The 24,392-nt window shown below is 36.3% G+C and overlaps 1 protein-coding gene across 2 annotated transcripts in view; it reads left to right on the forward strand.

Moving 5' to 3' along the window:
* Nucleotides 1-24,392, forward strand: part of ZSWIM6 (zinc finger SWIM-type containing 6) — a 205,118-nt gene that overhangs the window by 158,887 nt on the left and 21,839 nt on the right. Inside the window, exon 6 of one of the 2 annotated variants that reach the window (XM_081524322.1) lies at nucleotides 23,663-23,824. In XM_081524322.1, the coding sequence (XP_081380448.1) occupies nucleotides 23,663-23,824 (162 nt within the window). Of the gene's footprint in view, nucleotides 1-23,662; nucleotides 23,843-24,392 lie in introns of both variants that reach the window. The other variant, XM_081524321.1, reaches the window with a different exon arrangement.

A 24,392-nucleotide genomic window follows, 5' to 3' on the forward strand; every position in this document is an offset into this window, starting at 1 on the left:
TAGTTCCTCTTCACTTTCTGCCATTAAAGTGGTATCATCTGCATATCTGAGGTTGTTGATATTTCTCCTGGAAATCTTGATTCCAGCTTGTGATTCATCCAGACCGGCATTTCGCATGAGGTACTCTGCATATAAGTTAAGTAAGGAGGGTGACAATATACATCCTTGACGTACTCCTTTCACAATTTTGAACCAGTCATTTGTTCTATGTCTGGTTCTAACTGTTGCTTCTTGTCTTGCATGCATGTTTCTCAGGCAGCAGATAATGTGGTCTGGTATTACCATCTCATTAAGAATATTCCACAGTTTGTTGTGATCTACAAAGTCAAAGGCGTTAGTGTAGTCAGTGAAGCAGAAGTAGATTTTTGGGGGATTTCCCTTACTTTTTCTATGATCCAGCAAATGTTGGCAATTTGATCTCTTGTTCCTCTGCCTTTTCTAAATCCAGCTTGTACATCTGAAAGTTCTGGGTTCCTGGACTGCTGAAGCATAGCTTGAAGGATTTTGAGCATAAACTTGCTGGCATGTGAAGTGAGTGCAATTGTATGGTAATTTGAACATTCATTGGCATTGCCTTTCTTTGGGATTGGAATGAAAACTGACCTTTTCCAGTCCTGTGGCCACTGCTGAGTTTTCCAAATTTGCTGGCATACTGAGTGCAACACTTTCACAGCATCATCTTTCAGAATTTGAAATAGTTCAACTGGAATTCCATCACCTCCACTAGTTTTGTTTGTAGTGATGCTTCTTGAGGCCCACTTGACATCAAACTCCAGTACGTCTGGTTCTAGGTGAGTGATTACACCATCATGGTTATCTGGGTCATGAAGATCTTTTTTGTATAGTTCTTCTTTGTATTCTTGCCACCTCTTCTTAATATCTTCTGCTTCCATTAGGTCCATACCATTTCTGTCCTTTATTGTGCCAATCTTTACATGAAATATTCCCTTGGTATCTCTGATTTTCTTGAAGAGATCTCTAGTCTTTCCCATTTTATTGTTTTCCTCTATTTCTTTGCAGTACTTTCTTTGAAATTAAAAGACGCTTACTCCTTGAAAGGAAAGTTATGACAAACCTAGACAGCATATTACAAAGCAGAGACATTACTTTGTCAACAAAGGTCCATCTAGTCAAGGCTATGGTTTTTCCAGTAGTCATGTATGGATGTGAGAGTTGGACTATCAAGAAAGCTGAGCACCGAAGAATTGATGCTTTTGAACTGTGGTGTTGGAGAATACTCTTGAAAGTCCCTTGGACTGCAAGAAGATCCAACCACTCCATCCTAAAGGAGATCAGTCCTGGGTGTTCATTGAAAGGACTAATGTTGAAGCTGAGACTCCAGTACTTTGGCTACCTGATGCGAAGAGCTGACTCATTTGAAAAGACCCTGATGCTGGGAAAGATTGAGGGCAGGAGAAGAAGGGGATGACAGAGGATGAGATGGTTGGATGGCATCACCGAATCAATGGACATGAATTTGGGTAAACTCCGGGAGTTAGTGATGGACAGGGAGGCCTGGCATGTTGCGGTTTGTGGGATCACAGAGACTCGAACACGACTGAGTGACTGAACTGAACTGATTTCTTTGCACTGGTCACTCAGGAAAGCTTTCTTATCTCTCCTTGCTATTCTTTGGAACTCTGCGTTCAGATGGATGTATCTTTCCTTTTCTCGTTTGCCTTTTGCTTCTCTTCTTTTCTCAACTATTTGTAAGGCCTCCTCAGACAACCATTTTGCCTTTTTGCATTTCTTCTTCTTGATGGTTTTGATCACCACCTCCTGTGCAGTGTTAGAACCTCCGTCCATAGTTCTTCAGACACTCTCAAATCTTATCCCTTGAATCTGTTTGTTACTCCCACTGTATAATCATAAGGGATTTGACTTAGGTCATACCTGAATGGTCTAGTGGATTTGCCTATTTTCTTCAATTTAAGTCTGTATTTGGCAATAAGGAGTTCATGATCAGCTCCTGGTTTTGTTTTTACTGACTGTATAGAGCTTCTTCATCTTTGGCTGCAAAGAATATAATCAATGTGATTTCGGTATTGACCATCTGGTGGCGTCCATGTGTAGAGCCGTCTCTTGTGTTGTCGGAAGAGGGTGTTTGCTACGACCAGTGTGTTCTCTCGGCAAAACTGTTAGCCTTTGCCTTGCTTCATTTTGTACTCCAAGGCCAAACTTGCCTGTTACTCTAGGTATCTCTTGACTTCCTACTTTTGCATTCCAGTCCCCTGTTATGAAAAGGACATCTTTTTGGGGTGTTAGTTCTAGAAGGTCTTGGAGGTGTTCATAGAATCATTCAACTTAAGCTTCTTCAGCTTTAGTGTTTGGGGCATAGACTTGGATTATTGTGGTGTTGAATGGTTTGCCATTAACTTCCCCTTATATACTTTAGGTGCAAGGCAGACTGGCCAATGATTTGCAGTAGGTGAATTTTTGTGAGGCTGCTATAAGCTTGTCTGATAACTTTGTAACATTGTTAATTCCCAATTGAAATAAGGATAGAACTCTATGTAAACTACAGGTGCCATCTGACATTTAGTTGCTTGAAATCTTAGGGCTATTTCCTTAGGCTCTGATCTAGAGATGAATATCCAGTAGTGATAGTAGTGGTTGTGTAAAATGTGGCTAACTCACTCAACTCTGTGAGCAAAGATAACCTTTGCAATGGAAATCCACGTATCTGTCGTTTTTGAGCTATGACCAGCTGGCCCTTGTCCTCACGTTGTGCTTCGCAGCCCCGTTTTGGATAATTTAGTAAATTTCAGAATTTGCTTCAGCAAACCTGGAGGAGTGTGAGAATCATTCATAAATTAGGAATGAGACTTTAATGATAAACAGTCTTGAAATGGCTTAGGTTGGAAGCTACAGTCTTCCTTTGTGGAGAGCAAGGGCTGAGGAGATTATACAGGAGGAGCTTGAATAGGACACCTAGATCAAATATAAGCTTGAAACTGGGAGAAAATTCTGTAAGGAGGAATGCTTTCAAAATGATGCCAAGAGCACAGAAGTCTTACTTCACTTCTTCCACTCTGCTCCCAATACACACACATTTAAAGATGAGATTAATATATCCAGCCAGCTATTAACCATGCATGTTGATCATACACAGAAAATGCTCTTTGCTAAACATTAGGATCCTGTATAGACCAAATAATCTGAGAGATATTTTGTTTGTTTTAAAGCTATTAAACTACCATCTATATTTAATATTAGTAGTCCAAGGTCAGTTGCTGTCTTTATTTTGGGGCATTTAAACTAATTTCATGGCCATCCTTGTAAATCCTTGTATTAGTGTCCATTTAATAATCTCATGCCACGTTTTTCCTTCTTGTTTCCTAATAGAACACTGAAAATGATTTCTTTTTTTAGTTATCCAGTAAAAGTGAGAAGAAAAATATACCTAGAGTTAGTGCTCAGTCAATATTTGTGAATAAAAAGTGAATGAATAATTAAAGCATAATGCTAGACATCTATTTGGAAGCATTAAGAGGTAAGCATTTTTGATGTACTGAAAACAATGATTGAAAGGCATTGATCTTCACCATGTCCTCAGTTTTCCTTTCCTTTCTTACCTTCCTGCCCATGTACAGAGGAATCTGCCCAGGCACCTGTGTACTGAGGAACACACACATGCACACTGAAATATAAACACAATTTAGGGTATAGAAGGGCAATGATTCCCCCTTGCCATCAGTGCTACAGGTAATCTATTACATTAATCAGCTAGCCAGTGGGAAATGCATGGGAAGCGATTATACTATCATGCACAATACAGTCAGCATGAAGCACTTGTCAAGACCAATACATCAAAGTGTAATTTGGTAATAGAATGAATTAGAGCAAAATGAAACATTCTGTTCTTCCAGAAACTCAGTACACATCACAGATTGTTTCTGAACTCTATTGAAAAGTCAGTGTATTAAAAACTTGTTTTTATAAGTAAAATTGCAGTTTCAATATGACAGAATACAATACCATAAATTCATTTCCTTAGGGTTCTTACACAGCTATAGTGCTGAAGTGTTTACCTATCACCAGTATTCTATAATCAAAGCCATTGATTATTTTTGATAGAGAAATAGCAACCCACTCCAGTATTCTTGCCTGGAAAATCCCATGGATGGAGGAGCCTGGTAGGCTACAGTCCATGGGGTCACAAAGAGTCGGACACGACTGAGTGACTTCACTTTCACTTTCCTGATTATCTATTGTCCTAAATTGGTTCTCCATGGTAAGTGGAAGGAAGGTTGTTGTACCAGTGGCTCAGGGAATCACTTGTCTGTAAATGTGGTGGACTGGTAAGACAGTGCCTTGCCTTACCAGTCCAGCAGACAGTTTAATGTGAACCTACTTGGTATAGTGCCCTGTGGTAGGCACTGCCATGTCAGAGATTAGTTAGAATGAGTAAGTGAAAAATACAAAGCCGCCCAAGTAAGACAACAGAAGTGAGGTTATATAATGTAGGATGTGTTTCAGAAAATTTTGAGGTTAGATGTAGTGTATTTCCGGAGAAGGCAATGGCACCCCACTCCAGTACACTTGCCTGGAAAATCCCAATAGACGGAGGAGCCCGGTGTGATCATATCAATTTGTAATATATATTCAAAAGTTCAATAAAAATTCAATGTAAATTCTTCACCACATTTAACAAGGCATGCTTTTTCAAAGGGGCAAATTGAGATGACTTCTGTCTACAATCAGGATTGTTTCCATTTTTAGAGCCTACAACTAGAATATAACAGAGAAGGTGATGGCACCCCACTCCAGTACTCTTGCCTGGAAAATCCCATGGACGGAGGAGCCTGGTAGGCTGCAGTCCATGGGGTCGCAAAGAGTCAGACACAACTGAGCGACTTCACTTTCACTTTTCACTTTCATGCATTGGAGAATGCAGTGGCAACCCACTCCAGTGTTCTTGCCTGGCGAATCCCAGGGACGGGGGAGCTTGGTGGGCTGCCATCTATAGGGTCCCACAGAGTTGGACACAACTGAAGCGACTTAGCAGCAACTAGAATGTAAAGAAGAGGCTTCTTGGAGCCAGACGCTCTTTAAGTATGGATTCTGATCCTTGTATTTATTAATTGTGTAGTCCTGGACAGGTTCCTTATCTTAGATAGAATCCCAGTTTCCTTGTATGTAAAATGGCATAATGCAGATTTTTGAAGCCTAAGATAGACAGTTTAGATATTACACAACACTTTCATTCTCATTCCAAAAGGCTTTTGTCTATGTTGAGAAAGTGGGCCCAGTGGGAAGCTTGTAGGAGAGAGGCATCCTGAAGACCTAAAGAGTATTTTCAGCACTAGATTTGTATAGATTTGGAATCATGGCTGTTGAACGAACCATGCCACTGTTGATGAAGACAGTTCAGTTAAACAGCCAGTGCAGAGCACATGTCAAATGTTCTTGCAAGTTCCCACACTTCACAGTCCTTCTCCTCACTATTGACTGCACTTTCGTATCCCAAACTAAGATAATTTGTCATTGTGCCCTTTTCTTTCTATTTTTTTCTGGCTTTCCTTTCCTCCCTTAAAAAGGAGAAGGGTGGTGAGTGGTGGAGGAGCTGGTCTGGTCATTTCCTATAGAACCAGGTCGTAGTGAGGTCAGATGGTGTTTGATGAGTTGTGAATATTGGCCCAGTAGCACTGACACATAATACACAGAAGAACTGTACAAAAAAGATCTTCACGACCCAGAGAATCACGATGATGTGATCACTCACCTAGAGCCAGACATCCTGGAACATGAAGTCAAGTGGGCCTTAGGAAGCATCACTACGAACAAAGCTAGTGGAGGTGATGGAATTCCAGTTGAGATATTTCAAATCCTAAAAGATGATGCTGTGAAAGTGCTGCACTCAATATGCCAGCAAATACAGAAAACTCAGCAGTGGCCCACAGGACTGGAAAAGGTCAGTTTTCATTCCAATCCCAAAGAAAGGCAATGCCAATGAATGTTCAAATCACCATACAATTGCACTCATTTCATATGCCAGCAAGATTATGCTCAAAATCCTTCAAGCTAGGCTTCAGCAGTCCATGAACCGAGAACTCTCAGATGTACAAGCCGGATTTAGAAAAGGCAGAGGAACCAGAGATCAAATTGCCAACATCTGCTGGATAATCGAAAAAGCAAGAGAATTCCAGAAAAACATCTGCTTTATTGACTATGCCAAAGGCTTTGACTGTGTGGATCACAATAAACTGTGGAAAATTCTGAAAGAGATGGGAATACCAGACCACCTGACCTGTCTCTTGAGAAACCTGTATGCAGGTCAGGAAGCAACAGTTAGAACTGGACATGGAACAACAGACTGGTTCCAAATAGGAAAAGGAGTACATCAAGGCTGTATATTGTCACCTTGCTTATTTAATTTATATGCAGAGTACATCATGAGAAATGCTGGGCTGGATGAAGCACAGGCTGGAATCAAGATTGCTGAGAGAAATATCAATAACCTCAGATACACAGATGACACCACCCTTATGGCAGAAAGTGAAGAAGAACTAAAGAGCCTCTTGATGAAAGTGAAAGAGAAGAGTGAAAAAGTTGGCTTAAAGCTCAACGTTCAGAAAACTAAGATCATGGCATCCGGTCCCATCACTTCATGGCAAATAGATGGGGAAACAGTGGAAACAGTGGCAGACTTTATTTTTTGGGCTCCAAAATCGCTGCAGATGGTGATTGCAGCCATGAAATAAAAAGACACTTACTCCTTAGAAGGAAAGGTATGACCAACCTAGACAGCATATTAAAAAGCAGAGACATTACTTTGTCAATAAAGGTCTGTCTGGTCAAGGCTATAGTTTTTCCAGTAGTCACGTATGGATGTGAGAGTTGGACTATAAAGAAAGCTGAGTGCCGAAGAATTGATGCTTTTGAACTGTGGTGTTGGAGAAGACCCTTGAGAGTCCCTTGAACGGCAAGGAGATCCAACCAGTCCATCCTCAAGGAGATCAGTCCTGGGTGTTCATTGGAAGGACTGATGTTGAAGCTGAAACCCCGATACTTTGGCCACTTGATTGGAAGAACTGACTCATTTGAAAAGACCCTGCTGCTGGGAAAGATTGAAGGCAAGAGTAGGAGGTGACAGAGGATGAGATGTTTGGATGGCGTCACCAACTCAATAGACATGAGTTTGGGTAAACTCCAGGAGTTGGTGATGGACAGGGAGGCCTGGCGTGTTACGGTCCATATGGTCGCAAAGAGTCGGACACGACTGAGCAACTGAACTGAACTGAACTGGGCACTGATGGGATGGGAATGCTACATTTTAATTAGATGAGGGCCCCAGGTTTGCCTGAAAGAAACGTTATCCAGGATACCACTTAGGATAATCAGTTAGCTGATTTGAAATATCTGTGGTTCATGTTCTTTCTTGACCACAAAAGAAGTGGTTATTCTACTTAAGTTTTTTCTCAGAGCCTGGTTAAATGATAAGTGGTTATATGCCCTTATGCTGTTTGACCTAAGTAATCTCAAAAACTCTCTCTTTACAATGTCTCTGAGGCTTTATTTTTGAAATTTCCCCAGAAGTATTTTAGTGAGTTGGGAACTGGCATACTCCATTTCAAGTAAAGAGAATGTTTTTACCAGTTAAATTTATTTTCCAAACATGGGTTACTAACATATTAAGCCTGAAGTGTACTGAGAACGATACCATAATTAGGGTCAACAATTTTTGTGTGGTCTGACCGAAGAAATTTTGTGACTACAGTTTTGCTAGCACAACTAATTATGCCAGTGATCTTCTATTTGTGACTGCAATTAGGCATTTCATGGCCTCAAAATAAGTATAATTAGTTAATTGGATCATGCATGAAATTCTATCCTCTTGTAATAGCCTCTGAGAACAAAAATAAATACGATAAATATTATGAATTGTTTTATAACTATGGAACCCTGGGAAGTACTAAAAGTGATTGTCTTACTTTGCCTACTACTATTTCATAAGAATAAACATATTAAAAAGTAGAAATTAAATTTTCCATATGAAAGTCTTCATTTTCCACCTTTGAGACAGAGGAAGAAGGGAATCACTGACCTTTCTTCTTCTCATCTTTAGAGAAGTGGTGTTGATTGCCCTGCCCCTCTGTCCCTTGCTTCTCACCGCCACTGCTCTTGTGCTGGAATTCCAAAATGTCTTTCATAGAAAATGTCTAGCTTTCACATTAATTACTAACTTGATTTCCATATTAACAAAAACTCATGAAGTAGAAAGAACTTTAAAAACAAGATTTATTGTCTGTGGGAAATAGCAGGAAATGGAGAATGGCCAGCTGATTTATTCAGTCACGTATCATAGTGCTCCACCCATCAATACACCAGCAGGCAGAGCACACTCAAGTCACAAGTGCATTCTCCCAGAAATGCTGATGTCTGTCCACTCTAAGAGGCCTCGTAATAGTACATCATCCTATTTTCAGAGATATGACTTGAATAATCAGTCTTGAATTGTAAGTTGAGCTCTTGATTGTTTATCTGCTGTTTTAATCTGCAGTGAAATTACTTATTTGCTATGCCTGTCAGTCCTGAAAAATGCAGAGTTTTCATTTGTTTAATTAGATCTTTTTAGACGGACCTGTGTAGGTTTTCGTTGGGTATGAGTCTGTATAGGCAACATGTTGTAAGTTTGAAAGAATATAGTTAAATTAAGTAGAGGGTTTATTAGTTGTACATTTAAGACTACCTCATAACTTTCAACAATAGTACACCATTTGTATTATACTGCTAAAATATGAGTGGATCAATGATTCTGTCAAAAGACTAAAATCATTTATCTTAGAATTCATATATGCTAACTGCACATAGCAAGCCTCGCTTACAGAGCTGCTTTTTGACCATGTGTCTGGGCAGAAGGCTGAACACCATAGTGTTTAAGAATGTTAGTTTTAGGGGAATGTGGGCCCTAGTAATAAACCCTGGCTCGTACCTTTAGTAGCAGCACTCCATTACTACTTGTCTCTGAACCTCCATTTAGTTATTTGCAAAGTGAGTCTTTCTGTGAGGGTGAAATGTGATAATATATGTAAAATAGTTCTCACAGGGTTAGTGTGAAGTGTATTCACTACATGGCAGCAGCAAGTGGGTAAGTAAAGATGCCATTCACTTCTAGAAATATGTTAGCTGAACTAGATGAAGTGATCTTTGTACCCTAAAGACAGCCATTGTAAAACTAAATGTAGTTTTACATTAATAAATACATTTACATTAATAAATGTAGACTCTATTTAGAAACTTAACATGTGTAACATGATATTGTTAGGATTTTTCTTGAAGGGATAGAAATTAACATACAAATCAGCACTTAATATTGTGTGTTTGGATACCTTTTATGCATAGTGACTTTTTTGTTTTTTGCTTGATTTGCAGCTCTTTTCATATGTTGAGTGGTTTGTTTGGATTTGATAATTGTAACTAACAACGTTCTCATACCCGCTGGTAAATACTTTTCCATTTTGTAATCTAGCAGAGTTATTTCCTGGTAATTGTGACAGCTAACAGTGGCCACAGATGCTTTGCTACTCTCCCGTTGAGATATGGGGTCTGTGTTTTCTCATTTTTGTAGATGTTTGATCAACAAAATATGACATTAGATGTTTGGGCCAGTTTCTGGGCCCAGTCCTTAAGTGTCTGGCAGTATCTACTTACTGTCTTTTAAAAGGTTCTATGCCCTGAGTTTTCATGTAAAAAATCTGGCCATCATGAGGCTGCCATGCTGTGAGAAATCCCACACTGCCCACTTCGAGAGGCTGTGTTGGACACAGGAAAAGTGAGGAGAGAATTTCTGACCTACAGAATCATGAGATATAATGATACATTGTTACATTAAGCCAGTAAGTTTAGGGTAGTTTTTTTTTCACATAGTAATAGATAACCAGAACAGTGATTATATATCTTACAATACTTCACAGTTCTTTTGGTTATCCTCCAAATACCAAATATCTCTAGCAGTGTAGAATAAAAATAATGTGTAAAAAGAAAGTTCTGTTATTTCAGTTAACTTTATCCCTTGTGTTGGACTAAGTCAGGTGTTTGTCAAAATTGAATCTGTATTACTAGTAAATAGTGTAAAACAATCCTGGAGTATTGTACATCTCCATTTTTAATACTTTTAAGGTAATTTTCCCTCACCTTCATGTTCTCCTTACACCAGGTTTCACTTGGTTTGGCTTCCAGGTTTTTCCCCTCCAAAAATAAGAATTTGGGTTCTGATAACTTTTGAGTTCCCGTAGAAGCCTGGAACCCTAGGCACTGACACTATGAAGGAGGCAGGGTGAACTGCAAGTTTTGGCCAAGATGCTAAGTAAGAAAAGAGAGGGAGGGAAGGGAGGCTGAAGGAAGAGTGCTCAGACTTCAGCACGGTGCTCCATGGCCATCCTTTGGCATGAAGTTGTCACGGGCAGAGAAAATGTTATAGAACCCTGTAGGGTTGGGAATCGGTTTGAAAAAGGCCTCCTCTGTTCATGTAGTCAAGGATAAAATTACCAAAGCATCTCAGATCTCTAAGTGACTATGCACAAGAACCTGTTACGAGTAGCCTAAGTGTTTAATGTCACTGGTACCTTGTTTGTTTAATATGCTCTTAATTGTTTTATTTTATTAAATGTAGAAATATTTAAGGGTGTTCAGAGAATCACAAGCGGAGTCTTTCAATCCTGTTTTCACCTTTTGAGTCTCAATTTCCACAACATCAGAGTCATCTAAGCTGAAATTTGCTGGAGTGCACCTTTTGCTGCTGGGTAGAGCTCTGCATTTTTAGAACATTTCTGCACATATTAGTGTAAATAGCTCTACGAAGTAGGTAGAAATTATTACCCTGTTGTTTAATCAGGGACTGCCACCACAGAGAGACAGAGTGGCCTTGCCCAAGGTCTTGTGGCTGGTAATCCATATCTTGTCCTTTCCAGATCAAAGTTTGTTGATCAAACATTTCTTCTGGTTGGAAATGTAAAACACTGGGTATGTGGGACAAAATGATGGTTGTATATCGAAAATTTGATGGACACAACTGGCCTTCAGGTCATTTAGAATTCATTAATTCTTGTTACCCTCTTTTGCTGGGAGCGTGTGTGCTTGTCCGTTGACAGTGTGACTGATGAAATACAAAAGTGGCTAAAAAGGCTTTTGTGATGATTTGTTGTCTGCCTCTGTGTGATTTCTGTCCATGTTATTTGCCTGTTTGGGTCAGTAAAGGATGTAAATAGATTTAAGACCACTGAGTGGTTTGGAACCATTCACCTTGTGCGAAAAAAAAGGTTTTGTTTTCCTTCATCTCAAGGGATCTGCCTTCCTCATTTTGTTTGACTCTGGCTTGTAGATTACAGTGCATCTTTTTCCTGAGATCACCGAATGCAGATTAGGTGGAGTAGTGGAAAGGAGAGTAAAAGCATGCTGGGAGAAAAAGCTGAACTAGAGTTGAAATGTGCCATGGATAATTCAGAAACTGAATGATACGCACACCAGTGATTTGATAATTGCTTTTATATACTTCGAGGCATTGAAGCTAGGAAAGCAATTTAAAAGTATTGAATTTGTTTTCATTGTAATTCATAGCAAATAATTAAGTGTCCTTTGTAAAAGAACCAGCAATACTTTCTAGATGCCAGATTGTCTGCTAGGTGCTGGAAATGCGAAGTTTCGCTGAGTACTCTGTCCTATTTTTGGTTGAGTCCTTTAAAAAGGCTTTATATTTCTGAGGGACAGCAGAATGAAGTGTTTAATCATCAAAGAGCTTTATTTTTAAAGCTACAAATGTTTCAGGAGTGTGTTGGAAGGGAAGGAGATAAATGCTCAAAGTGGGACTCTAAATTAATAAAATTTGGCGGATGACTTACTCAATTTGGTTAACTTGGTTATTAAGGCTAATTACAGCTTTTGTAGTGGTGACTGTTCAGATAAAAGACCATATCTATTATAGCTCTGAACCTGAATCTAACATTAAGAACATCCTTTCAAGATGAAACCTCTCTTTAGGGAGGTGAGCAATAAAAGAATGTAACTGGCAATTTAATAAAGGCTTGGCTTAAAAATTTTTTTTTCTCATTCTGCAATGGGAATTTTCAAATTAGAGAAATGTAAGCATGAAAATCTAGTTTTATAGCTTTAAATTTTTCTTGAATCATAGAAATCATTGTTGAAAGTTTTCAAGAGTATTTAGGATTTTGTTTTTAAGATCTTGTAATCCGTTTGCATTTTAGTTTTCTCATCTTTAATGTAGATGTATTATTTCTGATCATAAAGGATTATTGTAGTAAGTTAATGAAAAACATTTGTTAAAGCCCTTAATATAGGGCCTATAGCACATGATAGGCACCCAAGAAATGGTGACTATTAGTGATAATAATGATTATTTAACTAAAGTTGTAATTGGTATTCCTACCATTATTTCCTCAAAGAAACTTTTTTAAAATGTGGGATTATACGCTTTGTTGGTGTTGTTCTAGCTTCTATAATACCAAGTGAAAGTGAAGCTTGTTGGGTCCTTATCACCTTGGCACATCCTTCATAGGCAAGTCAGTCAGTCCTTCAGCATTATATACATTGATTAGTATTTCCTAATTTTATCTTTGAGTTACTTCAGAAAAACCCAGTGCTTAGAATAAATTTGGTTTTTGATTCTATTTTTAAAACTTTGTATTGCACTTATATCTTTAAAAAGAAAAAGAAATTGAATGTGAAAAACAATAGATTTGAGATACATATATATTAAGATATATAATTTTTACATTTAATTCAAAACTAACTCTATCTTAGCTTTTATTTGGCATGTGGGTGATTTTAAGCTGATTTCCAAAATAAATTACAGTTCACAGAGGTGGAAAGAAATACAGAATTCTAAAATTACAAAATAGACACATTAAAAATAAATAAACTTATTTTAGATAGACATTTACATCATATTATTTGTTAATATTAATTTACTTGGTTGCCCTTTTACACATGACCTTGATCCTTTACTAACAACCTGATAATGAAATTTCTAGTCTTACAACACATCTTTCAGAGCAGTTTTTTTGTTTGTTTGTTTGCTTTAATTCCTTCTTTTTTGGTTGGAGGATAATTGCTTTACAATGTTGTATTGGTTTCGCCATACAACAGTGTGAATCAGCCATAAGTATACATATGTCCCCACCCATTTGGACCTCCGTCCCACCCTCCCCATCCTACCCCTCAAGGTTGTCACAGAGCACCGGGTGGAGCTTCCTGTGTTACACAGCAGCCACTGCTATCTGTTTTAGAGCAACTTTTTTATTTTAGTTTTATCTGATGTTCATTTAAGAGTAGTAGAATTATAAGATAAAACACATCTTGGCAGAAAAATATGAAAAGTTCTTAATTTTGAAACATCTGTTTAATATTATAATTTCGTTTTTAAAAAGATAATTTTATGATTTGGAAAATGAATTCAGTATAGCTTTATAAATAGAAATGCTAATTTTGGATCCAGTATGTAGCATTCATTAGACTTAATTATTACCATGTATATTTTTGTATTTGTGTTATGTTGTCCATCAGTTCAAAATCTAAAGCTTGGTAAAGTTGTATCTCATTTTCCAGTGGGGTGCCATAGGGAAAGCTGTCATTTACAGGTTCTCTAGATACTACTTTGATTTGTCCCTTGCTCTGTGACAGTGTGTGGTCATGTTTTATGTAGTCATGTTTCATTTGAAGCTGATTTTTCTGGTTCTCGACATGGGAAATACATACAGTTAATAAGATACTGATGTCCGTTGACTTGTAGAGAAATCCCGCAGAGAGGACACTCATAACCAGGACTTTGCGTACCAATAGATAAAATTGTTTGATCTGTATATTAATTAGCAATTTAAAAATATTTTTTGTTACATACAGTAAAATTCTTAACTATACTGTAAAATAGATGCTTTAACTGGAGCATGTATACACCTGAAATTTATACACCTGAAATTTTTAGTGTGCAATTTTGAGTTTAGACAAAAGCATAGAGTCATGTGATCAATGAAGATATGGAATGCTTATATCGCCTCCCAAAATTCCCTCACACCATTTTTTTTTATAATCAATTCATCACCTACTCCCTGTCCCTAGCATTGGTAGTCTACTCTGTCCCTTTAGTTTTGCCTTTGCCAAAGTGTCATATAAATGGAATAATAAAGTGTGTGTACTTGTGTGTACACATATATACACTTTTGATTCTGGCTTCCTTCACTTAGTATAGTGCATTTTAGTTGTTATGTGTATTTCAATGGTTTGTTTCTTGTTGCTAAGTAATATTCTGTTATATGAATATTCTAAGTTTGTTCTTCCATTCACAAGTTGAAGTACATTCAGGTTGTTGACAGTCTTTTGCATTTACGAATAGAACTGCTATAGACATTCTTGTGAAGTTTTTATGTGAACCTAAGTTTTTGTTTCTCTTGGGCAAATCCTGAGAGGTGGGATTGCTGGGTCGTAAGCTAAATGTTTAATTTAATGAGAAACTACTGAACCATATTCCAGGGCACCTATATCATTTTGCACTCACAGCAGCAATTATGAGCATTCTGACTGCCAGCAGAATTTTCAGATTTAAAATATTTTTCTAATTTTAACCCTTATAATAATAGTAATGGTTTCTCATATTTTTTAATTGAAGTATAGTTGATATATAATATTTTGTAAGTTACAGGTATACAATATAGTGATTCACAATTTTTAAAGGTTCTAGCTAGTCCATTTATAGTTATAAAATATTGGCTATATTCTCCACATTGTACAGTGTATCCATGTAGCTTGTTTTTGACATAATAGTTTGTACCTCTTACCTCCTCTATCCCTGTAATGCCCCTTCCCATCATTCTCCCCATTGGTAACTAATAGTTTGTTCTCTATATCTGTGAATGTGCTTCTTTCTTTGTTATTCTCACTAATTTATTATATTTTTTTAAATTTCACATGTAAGTGCTATCATACAGTATTTGTCTTTCTCTGACTTATTTCACTTGACATAATACCCTTGAAGTCTATCCATGTTACTGCAGATGGCATTATTTCATTTTTTTTTATGGCTGAGCAGTATTCCATTCTATGTATATATACTACATCTTTATCCATTCTTTTGTTGATGGACTTACCTTGTTGATGCCATATTTGGCAATTGTAAATAATGCTGCTATGAACATTAAGGTACATATAGCTTCTTGAATTAGTGTTTTTGTTTTCTTTCAGATATATATCCAGGAGTGGAATTGCTAGATCATATGGTGGTTCTATTTTTGGTTTTTTTGAGAAACCTCCATACTATTAATAAGAATTTTCCATAGTGGTTCCACCAGTCTGTTTTCCCACCAGCAGTATATGCCAGTTCTTATTTCTCTACATCCTTGACACCATTTGTTAAATATTTGTGTTCTTTTTGATGATAGCCACTCTGACAGGTGCAAGATGGTATCTCATTATAGTTTTGATTTGCCTTTCTCTGATGATTGGTACTATTGAACATCTTTTCATATGCCTGTTGGTCATCTGCATGTCTTCTTTGGAGAAATGCCTAATCAGTTCTTCTACCCATTTTTTAATCAGGTTGTTTGTTATATTTATGTTGAGTTGTATGAGCTGTTTATATATGCTACCTATTAACCCCTTATTGATCTTATCATTTGTAAATATTCTGTTGCATTCAGTAGGTTGTCTTCTTGTTTTGTCATTGGTTTCCTTTGCTGTGCAAAAACTTTGAAGTTCAGTTAGGTCCCATTTGTTAATTTTTGCTTTTATATCCTTTGCTTTAGGAGAAAGATCCCCCCAAAATACTGCTATGATTTATGTCAAAGAATGTTCTGCCTGTATTTTCCTCTAGAAGTTTTATGATTTCCATTCTTACATTTAGGTCTTTAATCCATTTTGAGTTTATTTTTGTATATGGTATTAGAGAACGTTCTGATTTCATTTTTTTACATGTAGCTGTCTAGTTTTCCAAGCACCACTAACTGAAGAGACTCTCTTTTCTACGTTGTGTATTCTTGCCTCCTCTGTTGTAAAGCAATTGACCATAAGTGCATAGGTTTATTTCTGGACTCTCTACTGTGTACCATTGATCTGTGTGTCTGGTTTTTATGTCAGTACCATGCTGTTTTGATTACTGTAGCTTCATAGTATAGTCTCAAGTCAGGGATTATGTTGGCTATTTGGGGTCTTTTGTGTTTTTATACTAAAGCCACTGGAATTGTGATAGGGATTGATTTGAATCTGTAGATTGCCTTCGAGTGTATAGTCATTTTAACAATATTAATACTTCCAATCCAAGAACATGTTCTGTCTTTTCATCAGTTTGTGTCATCTTCAATTACTTTTATTAGCCTCTTACAGTTTTCCAAGTACAGGTCTTTTACCTCTTTAGTGAAAGTGGTAGTCGCTCAGTCTTGTCCAACTCTTTGCAACCCCACGAACTATAGCCCGCCAGACTCCTGTGTCCATGGAATTCTCCAAGCAAGAATACCGGAGTGGGTAGCCATTCCCTTCTCCAGGGGATCATCCCGACCTAGGGATCGAGCCCACATCTCCCACTTGGCAGGTGGATTCTTGACCATCTGAGCCATTGAGGGAAGTCCTTTTTACATCTTTAGGTAGATTTATTCCTTGGTATTTTATTCTTTTTTGATGTGACAGTAAATGAGACTGCTTGCTTAATTTCTCTTTCTGATAGTTCATTGCTAGTGTATAGAAATGTAGCAGGTCTGTATATTAATTTTGTATACTGCAGCTTTTCTGAATTCATTGATGAGCTCTAGTAGTTTTCTGGTGTTATCCTTAGGATTTTTTCTGTAGAGTATCCTGTCATCTGCAACAGTTTCCATTTTCATGATTAATGATGTTCAGCATGTTTTCATCAGCAGTTTTCCATCTGTGTATCTTTTTAAAAAAAATTTGTCTATTTATTTTTGTTGGGTCTTCATTGCTGCGTACGGGCTTTTTCTAGTTGCAGCAAGTAGAAACTACTCTGTAGTTGCAGTGTACGGGTTTCTCATTGTGGTGACTTCTCCTGTTCTAAAGCAGGGCTCCAGGGCACATGAGCTTTGGTAGATGCGGCACGTGAGCCCCAGAGCAAGCTTAGTAGTTGTGGCACATGGGCTTAGTTACCCCACAGCATGTGGAATCTTCCTGGACCAGGGATTGAACCTATATCCCTTGCATTAGCAGGTGGACTCCTAACCGTTGGACCACCGGGGAAGTCCTCAACCATCTGTGTATCATCTTTAGCAAAGTGTTTTTTTCCAAATTTTTTTTGCCCGTTTGTGCTAGAATTACTTATTTTCTTGATGAGTTTTGAGCAGATTTTACATACTCTAGATACAAGTTCTTTGTCAGATATATGATTTGCACGTATTCCTCCCCATCTGTGGCTTGTCTTTTCATTCTCTTTATATTGTTTTTTTGTAACACAAAAAGTTTTAATGTTGATGAAATCTGCTTGATAAATTTTATCTTTCATAAATTATGCTTTGATATTTATATAAGATTATCTCTGCCTAATCCTAAGGTCACAGAAGTGTTTTCCAGAAGTTTTATGGTTGGGCTTCCCAGGTGGTGCTAGGGGTAAAGAATCTACCTGCCATGGAGGAGACACAAAAGATGCAGTTTCGATCCCTGGTCAGGAAGATTCCCCTGGAGTAGGAAATGGCAGCCCGCTCTAGTATTTTTGCCTGGAAAGTTCCATGGACAGAGGAGCCTGATGGGCTGTTCCATGATCCATTTTGAGTTAATTTTGAGTTAATTTTTTAACAAACTGTGTATTATAGATTTAAGTACATTTTATGTGAATATCCAATTGTTGTAGCACTAGTTATAAAAAGATTTTGATATATGTACCTGTTGTTTCACAGTCGTGTACTCTCTTGATTACTCTTAATTTTTTAGAAGGTCTCAAAATCAAGTGCTGGGGAGACTTCCAATTTTTTATTCTTTAAATTGTTTGGTTATTCTGTATCTGTCTTTGTCAATATATACACAGATGCCTGCTGGGGTTTTGAGTAGGGTTATGTTGAACATATAGATTAATTTTCTTTTTCATGTATTTCTTAATTAGATTTACTAATATTTTATTGCATGTTTTATATATGTAGTAATATTTACTTGTTTTTTTGGGGGTGGTCTGGTGATATCAGGGCAATGCTGGCCTCATAAAATAAATTGAAAACCACTCCCTTTCTTTTTTCTAGAAGATATTTTATAGAATTGGTGTTATTTCTTTCCTTACTGTTTGGTAGAATTTTCCAGGGAAACATCTAGACCTGCATTGTTGGAGTTTTTAATTTAAAGCTATTCTGATTATTATTTTTCTTGAGAGAACTGTGATAGTTTGTGACTTTTCAAGGAATTTTTCCATTTCATCTAATAGAATTTATGGGCATAAAGTTATTCATAGTATTCCTCTATGAACCTTTGTAATGTCTCTAGGATCTTTAATGATGTACCCTTTTTTTATTCCTGATACTCATATTCTTTTTTGTTGTTCAGACTGATTACAGCTTCATTAATCTTTTTAAAGGACTAGGTTTTGGTTTCATTAAACAAAATTTAGGGGGTAGTTTTCCATTAAATGATTTCTGATCTGCTGTTTTCTTCCTTCTGCTTGCTTTGACTTTGATTTCTCATTCTATGTCCAGTTTCTTAAGTTGGATATTTAGATTATTGGTTTGAATCTTCTCTCCTTTTCCAATATAAGCATTTAATACTGTAATTGTCTTCCTAAACTCTTTATAGCTATACATCACAAATTTTGAAATATTTTGTTTGCATTTTCATTCAGGACAATGTGTTTTCTGTTTTCTTCTGTGATTTCTTTTACTCATTAATTATTTAGAAGTATGTTAATTCCCAGATATTTGGGGATTTTTCTGAATATCTTCCTGGTACTCATTTATATTTTGTATAGTTTCATTTCTTTAATATTTGTCAACATTTGTTTTATGGCCCAAAATATGGACTATGAATGTTCTGTGCATAAATGTTGTAAATATTCTCTGTGTGTTTTAGAAAATATAGGCTTTAGTTTTGTTTTTTCTCTACTGATGTTAAGTGGCATGTCTTTAAATGTCAATTAGATTGTTGTTGATAGTGTTATTTTAGGTGTTCTTTATTCTTGCTAATTTTCTATCTACTAGTTCTATTAGTTATTGGGAAAGAAGTATTGAGATCTCCAAATACATTTGTAGATTTATCTGTTTCTCCTTTCAGCCCTGTCGGTTTTTGCTTCATATGCTTCGAAGTCTCAATGTTAGGTGCAGCATCCTCATTTAGGATTGTTATGGTTTTAGGGGAACTGACCCTTTTATCATGCTATGTTTCACTTTATCTGGTGTAGTACTTCTTGTTCCAGAGTCTACTTTGTCTGATAATAATAAGGCACTCCAACTTTATTTTGAAAGTGTTTACATAGTGTATCTTTTTCCATCTAATTTATCTATGTTATTTTATTTGAAGTGGGTTTTCCAGTACACAGCAGAGAGTTAGATCTTGTTTGTTTTTTGTTTGTTTGTTTGTTTTAGGTCTTGTTTTTTTAATCTGATTTTATCATCTCTTTTAATTGGCATGTTTAGATGATTTACATTTATTATAATTATTGATGTGGTTGAATTTAGGTCTGTCAGCCTCTCAGTTTTTTTTCCTTTGTTCCCTCTCTCCTTCCTTCTCTCCTTTGGATTATTTTTAAAGTTTTTTTTATTATTTCATTTAAATTTATCTATCACTTTTTTTGTTTGTATTTCCTTGTATTTTTTAAAATGATTTAGTATTACAAGAAATATACCTAACCTTAAACTGTTTATAGAGTTTATATTTTGCCACTTAAAGTAGAATGTGGAATCTTTTGTTCCACTGTTTTCTGTCCTGTATACTTTCCAGTGAGAAATCAGTAATTATTTGAGTCTTTCTGCTTTATACAGTATTTCATTTTTCTGTGACTGCTTTCAGTGTTTTATCTTTGATTTTCAGTGATTTTAATTATCACTGGGCATGGATTTGAGTTCACCCGTTTTTTGGTTAGCTCAGCTTCTTTGATCTGTAAATTCCTAACTTCAATTTGGGGACATTTTCAGTAATTTTTTCTTTTGAGTTTTTCTGTATCTGTGTCTCATCTTCTTTGGCTCTCCAATAATACAAATGTTACTTTTTATATTTTCCCACCTGTCTTAAGGCTCTGTTCATTTCCTTCTGATTATTTCTCTCCCTTCTCTCCCTCATGATAGATGAGATCATTTCTATCTTCAAATTTACCAACTTTTGTCTCTGTCATATCCATTCTACTGTTAATCCTATGCAGTGAATTTTTATTTCAGATCCTGTTTCAATTCTAACATTTCTGTTTAGGTCTTTTTTTATAGTTCATATCCACTTCTGTCAGTAATGTTTACCTTCCCTGGTGGCTCAGATAGTAAAGAGTCTGCCTGCTGCTCTGGAGACCCATGTTCAATCCCTGGGTCCGGAAGATCCCCTGGAGAAGGAAATGACAACCCACTCCAGTATTCTTGCCTGGAAATCCCATGGAGGGAGGAGCCTGGCAGGCTACAGTCCATGAGGTTGCAAAGAGTCGGACATGACTGAGCCACTTCACTTTCTTTCTTTTCATCTGATGGAGCGTAATTATAATGGTTGCATAAAGTCTCTGATAATTCTAACATCTGGTTCATTGTTTTTCCCTTTGGAATTGATCTCATTTTCCTTTTTTCTTTGTAAACCAAGTAATTTTGGATCCTGAATATTTGAAATATTGTAAGAGTCAAAGTCCTGTTATAATCCTCCAGAGAAATTTTTGTTTTTTTTTTAAAGCGTACAGTCAGTTGGATACATTCAGACCATGAGTTTCACCTTCTTGGGGTGATGCTCTGCTGCATTGGTTCAGTCTCAGGCACATGAGGTGTGACAGTACTTCTGCCTGTTTTTGTACCAGATATCCGGGATCTCCCTGTCTAGTTTCTGAGTGGCGGGGGGGGGGGGTATTCCCTTTTCGCAATCAAGTTTGATTTCCACAAACCACTTGCTGTTGTTTATTTTTCAGTTTTTTATACTTTTTTTATTACTGTTTTTTAAACTTCGTTCAGTTTTTAGTTGTAATTATGGGAAGAGATAAGCCATAATGGGCTTTACTTCATCTTGATCTATCACATTCTGTTTCTGATTGGCATTTTAAAATGTAGAAATGTAAATTGTAAACATCTGTGGCTTAGGTTGTAGCCATGTTTATTTTCTGATATAAATATCAAACATTTTGATATAAATATCAAACATTATTTGATACTTAAAATATCAGATTCTCTAAATGAAGAACTTGCTAATTTTAAATATGAAAGAATATAAAGTATCTCTTTTGGACAAGCAAAAAACAAACAGACTGTTGTTACCTTTATCATTCACTGGGTTAACACAACTGATTAAAAGTAACACAGATTCACTTTTTCAAAGAAAAAGTGTTGTGAATGGCATTGAAGTACTGGTATCTGTCTTTTGAAATTAGTAAAGTAGAATTTGAATTTTTTTTTTTTTTTTTTTGGCTGCATGGTGTGGCTTGTAGGATCTTGCCCCTTCCCCCTGCACTGGAAGTATGGAGTCCTAACCATTGGACCACCAGGGAATTCACAAAATTTAAACTTTTAAAACTGAAATATTTGCTTGAATTAGCTACCTTTTTGAAGAATGTAGAAAGCAATGATAAATTTATCAGTACCTTATTTATTCAAATTATGAGGTATGCCTTCTAAATTCATTATGGCTTTTCCTGTGAAAAACAAGTGAACATTTTTATTGAAATATAGTTGCTTTAAAATATTGTGTTAGTTTCAGGTGTATAGCAAAGTGATTTGGTTTTATATATATATATATAAAATCAAAAACATACATACATATTCCATTATTTTCTATTAAGGTATTTATGTTTGTAGTTCCCTGCGCTATACAGTTAAATCCATGTTGTATATCTGTTTTATATATGGTAGTGTATATCTGTTTTATATATGGTAGTGTATATCTGTTAGTCCCGTACTCCTAATCTATCCCTCCCTCCTTTTCCCTTTGGTAATGAAGTTTTTTATGTCTGTGAATCTATTTCTATTTTGTAAGTTAAGTTTCTTTGTAATACTTTTTAGATCCTACATTTAAAAGTTACCATATAACATTTGTCTTTGTCTGACTTACTTCACTTAGTATGATAGACTCTAGGTCCATCCATGTTGCTGCAAATGGCATTATTTCATTCTTTTTTTCAATATTTCTTTGTGTACATGTATGTATGTATATGTAAGTATGTATATATACATGTATGTGTGTATGTGTATCACATCCTCTTTATCCACTCATCTGTTGATGGTTACTTCCATGTCTTGTCTATTATATGTATCTTTTTCAATTAGAGATTTTGTCTTTTCCAGATATATGCCCAGAAATGGGATTGCTGGATCATATGTTAACCCTATTTTTAGTTTTTTAGGGAACCTCCATACTGTTCTCCATAGTTAGTCACTCAGTCGTTTCTGACGCTTTGTGACCCCATGGACTGTAGCCCACCAGGCTTCTCTGTCTGGAATTCTCCAGGCAGGAATACTGGAGTGGGTAGCCATTTCCTTCTCCAGGAGATCTTCCCACCCCAGCAATCAAACCCAGGTCTCCTCCATTATAAGCGGATGCTTTACTTGAGTCTCCAGGGAACATTCAGGGTTCCCTTTTCTCTACACCCTCTCTAGCAAGTATTTTTTTGTAGACTTTTAGATGACAAGTCATGCTGACCCATGTGAGGTGGTACTTCATTATAGCTTTAATTTGCATTCTCTGATGATTAGCAATGCTGAAATCTTTTCTTGTGCCTGTTGGCCATCTGTATGTTCTCTTTGAGGAAATGTTTATTTAGGTCTTTTGCCCATTTTTTGATTGAGATTTTTTAAAATACTGAGCTCTATGAGATATTTATGTATTTTGGAAATTAAGCCCTTCTTCATCGCATTGTTTGCAAATATTTCATCTGAGGCCATAGGTTGTCTTTTCGTTTTAAAGCCAATGAACTTTTGATAAATGTTGAATGGTTTCATTCACAAAAAGACAAATTTAGTGATTTCATTTATATAAAGATTAGTTACTAGTTAAATCATTTAGGGAAGTATATTTAAGAAAATTTTATTTTTGAAAGATCTGTCGATTGATACTCATACTAATGAACAGGCATAATGTTGGAAATTCTTATAAGAAGAATAGGAAATAGTCTATTGGTGTCCATTGTTAAACCTTTATGATTTTATTGTAAAAAGGTAATCTTAGGAGTAAATTTAACCTTTGTACAGAAGAACCATTGAAAGTAGTTTATTAAAGCATCCATGAATAAACTCTGCTTGTAAATTAAAGTAAGAAATTGGTCATTAAGTTTGTATTCTGAATTGACTTTCATCCTGAATGTCACACAAGTAGGAAGGTGATTAAAATCACCTTTGAAATATCTCTCATCTTTATGTGTAACAGTGTTTGGCTTCTTTGGTTCAGATTTGGGCTCTATTGTCCTGTTTACATTAACCTCTCTATGAGATTTGTTGCTTGGACTAAGGGAAAATTGCATTATAAAAATGCAGACTTGGGTCCATTTTGAAATGACTTATCATTAACTATTAGGATTGAACATTTGTAAATTTTTCAAAATTTGCTTTCCTCTCTCCCTTTAAATTAGGTGCTCTGTGGATGTGTATAGTTTTAAATCCCCACTGCAAGTTGGAGCAGAAGGCCAGTTGGCTAAAACAGCTAAAAAAGTGGAATGGTGTTGATGTCTGTCCATGGGAAGATGGAAATCATGGCAGTGAATTACCCAACCTAACCAATGCTCTGCCTCAGGGTGCAAATGCCAACCAAGGTGAGTCCACGGTGATAATCTGCTCATTTTGTACCTACTTAATTGTGCATCTGTGGTTATAACAGTAACTTACAATAAATTTGGGAACATTATTTTACTCACTTAAGAACTTACTATAACTCATGGACTTAATGTTTTGATGTGAATGTGTGTGTGTGTGTGTGTTTTAATTTTTATGCAAGATCTTTCTATGATTTTTTTCATATTCTCAGAATAAAGATTGATGTAATACTTATATGTACTAGTATGTGTTAAAATTGCATACTGATTATTTAGTTTGAATTTTAAAAAAATCATGGAATGGGGGATAGTAAGTTACTGTGTAAAACAAAATTATTGAGAGACCTGAGGAACTGTTATTCTATGTGTTGGTCAGTTCTTATTTGTAATACTATGCTATGCAATCAGTTAAAAATTCTTAGTTTTAGAATGTAGCAAGTAAACATTTAATTCCTGGGACTACAGGGGAATAGGGTGCTGCTGGCATTCAGACCAGGAAAATTCTTTATTGTGAAAGGACTGTCCAGCATACTTGCTCCCACCTACTGTA

This window comes from Giraffa tippelskirchi, chromosome 8 (assembly GCF_054371585.1).
Source record: "Giraffa tippelskirchi isolate mGirTip1 chromosome 8, T2T-mGirTip1v1.2.pri, whole genome shotgun sequence".
Classification (NCBI taxonomy): domain Eukaryota; kingdom Metazoa; phylum Chordata; class Mammalia; order Artiodactyla; family Giraffidae; genus Giraffa; species Giraffa tippelskirchi.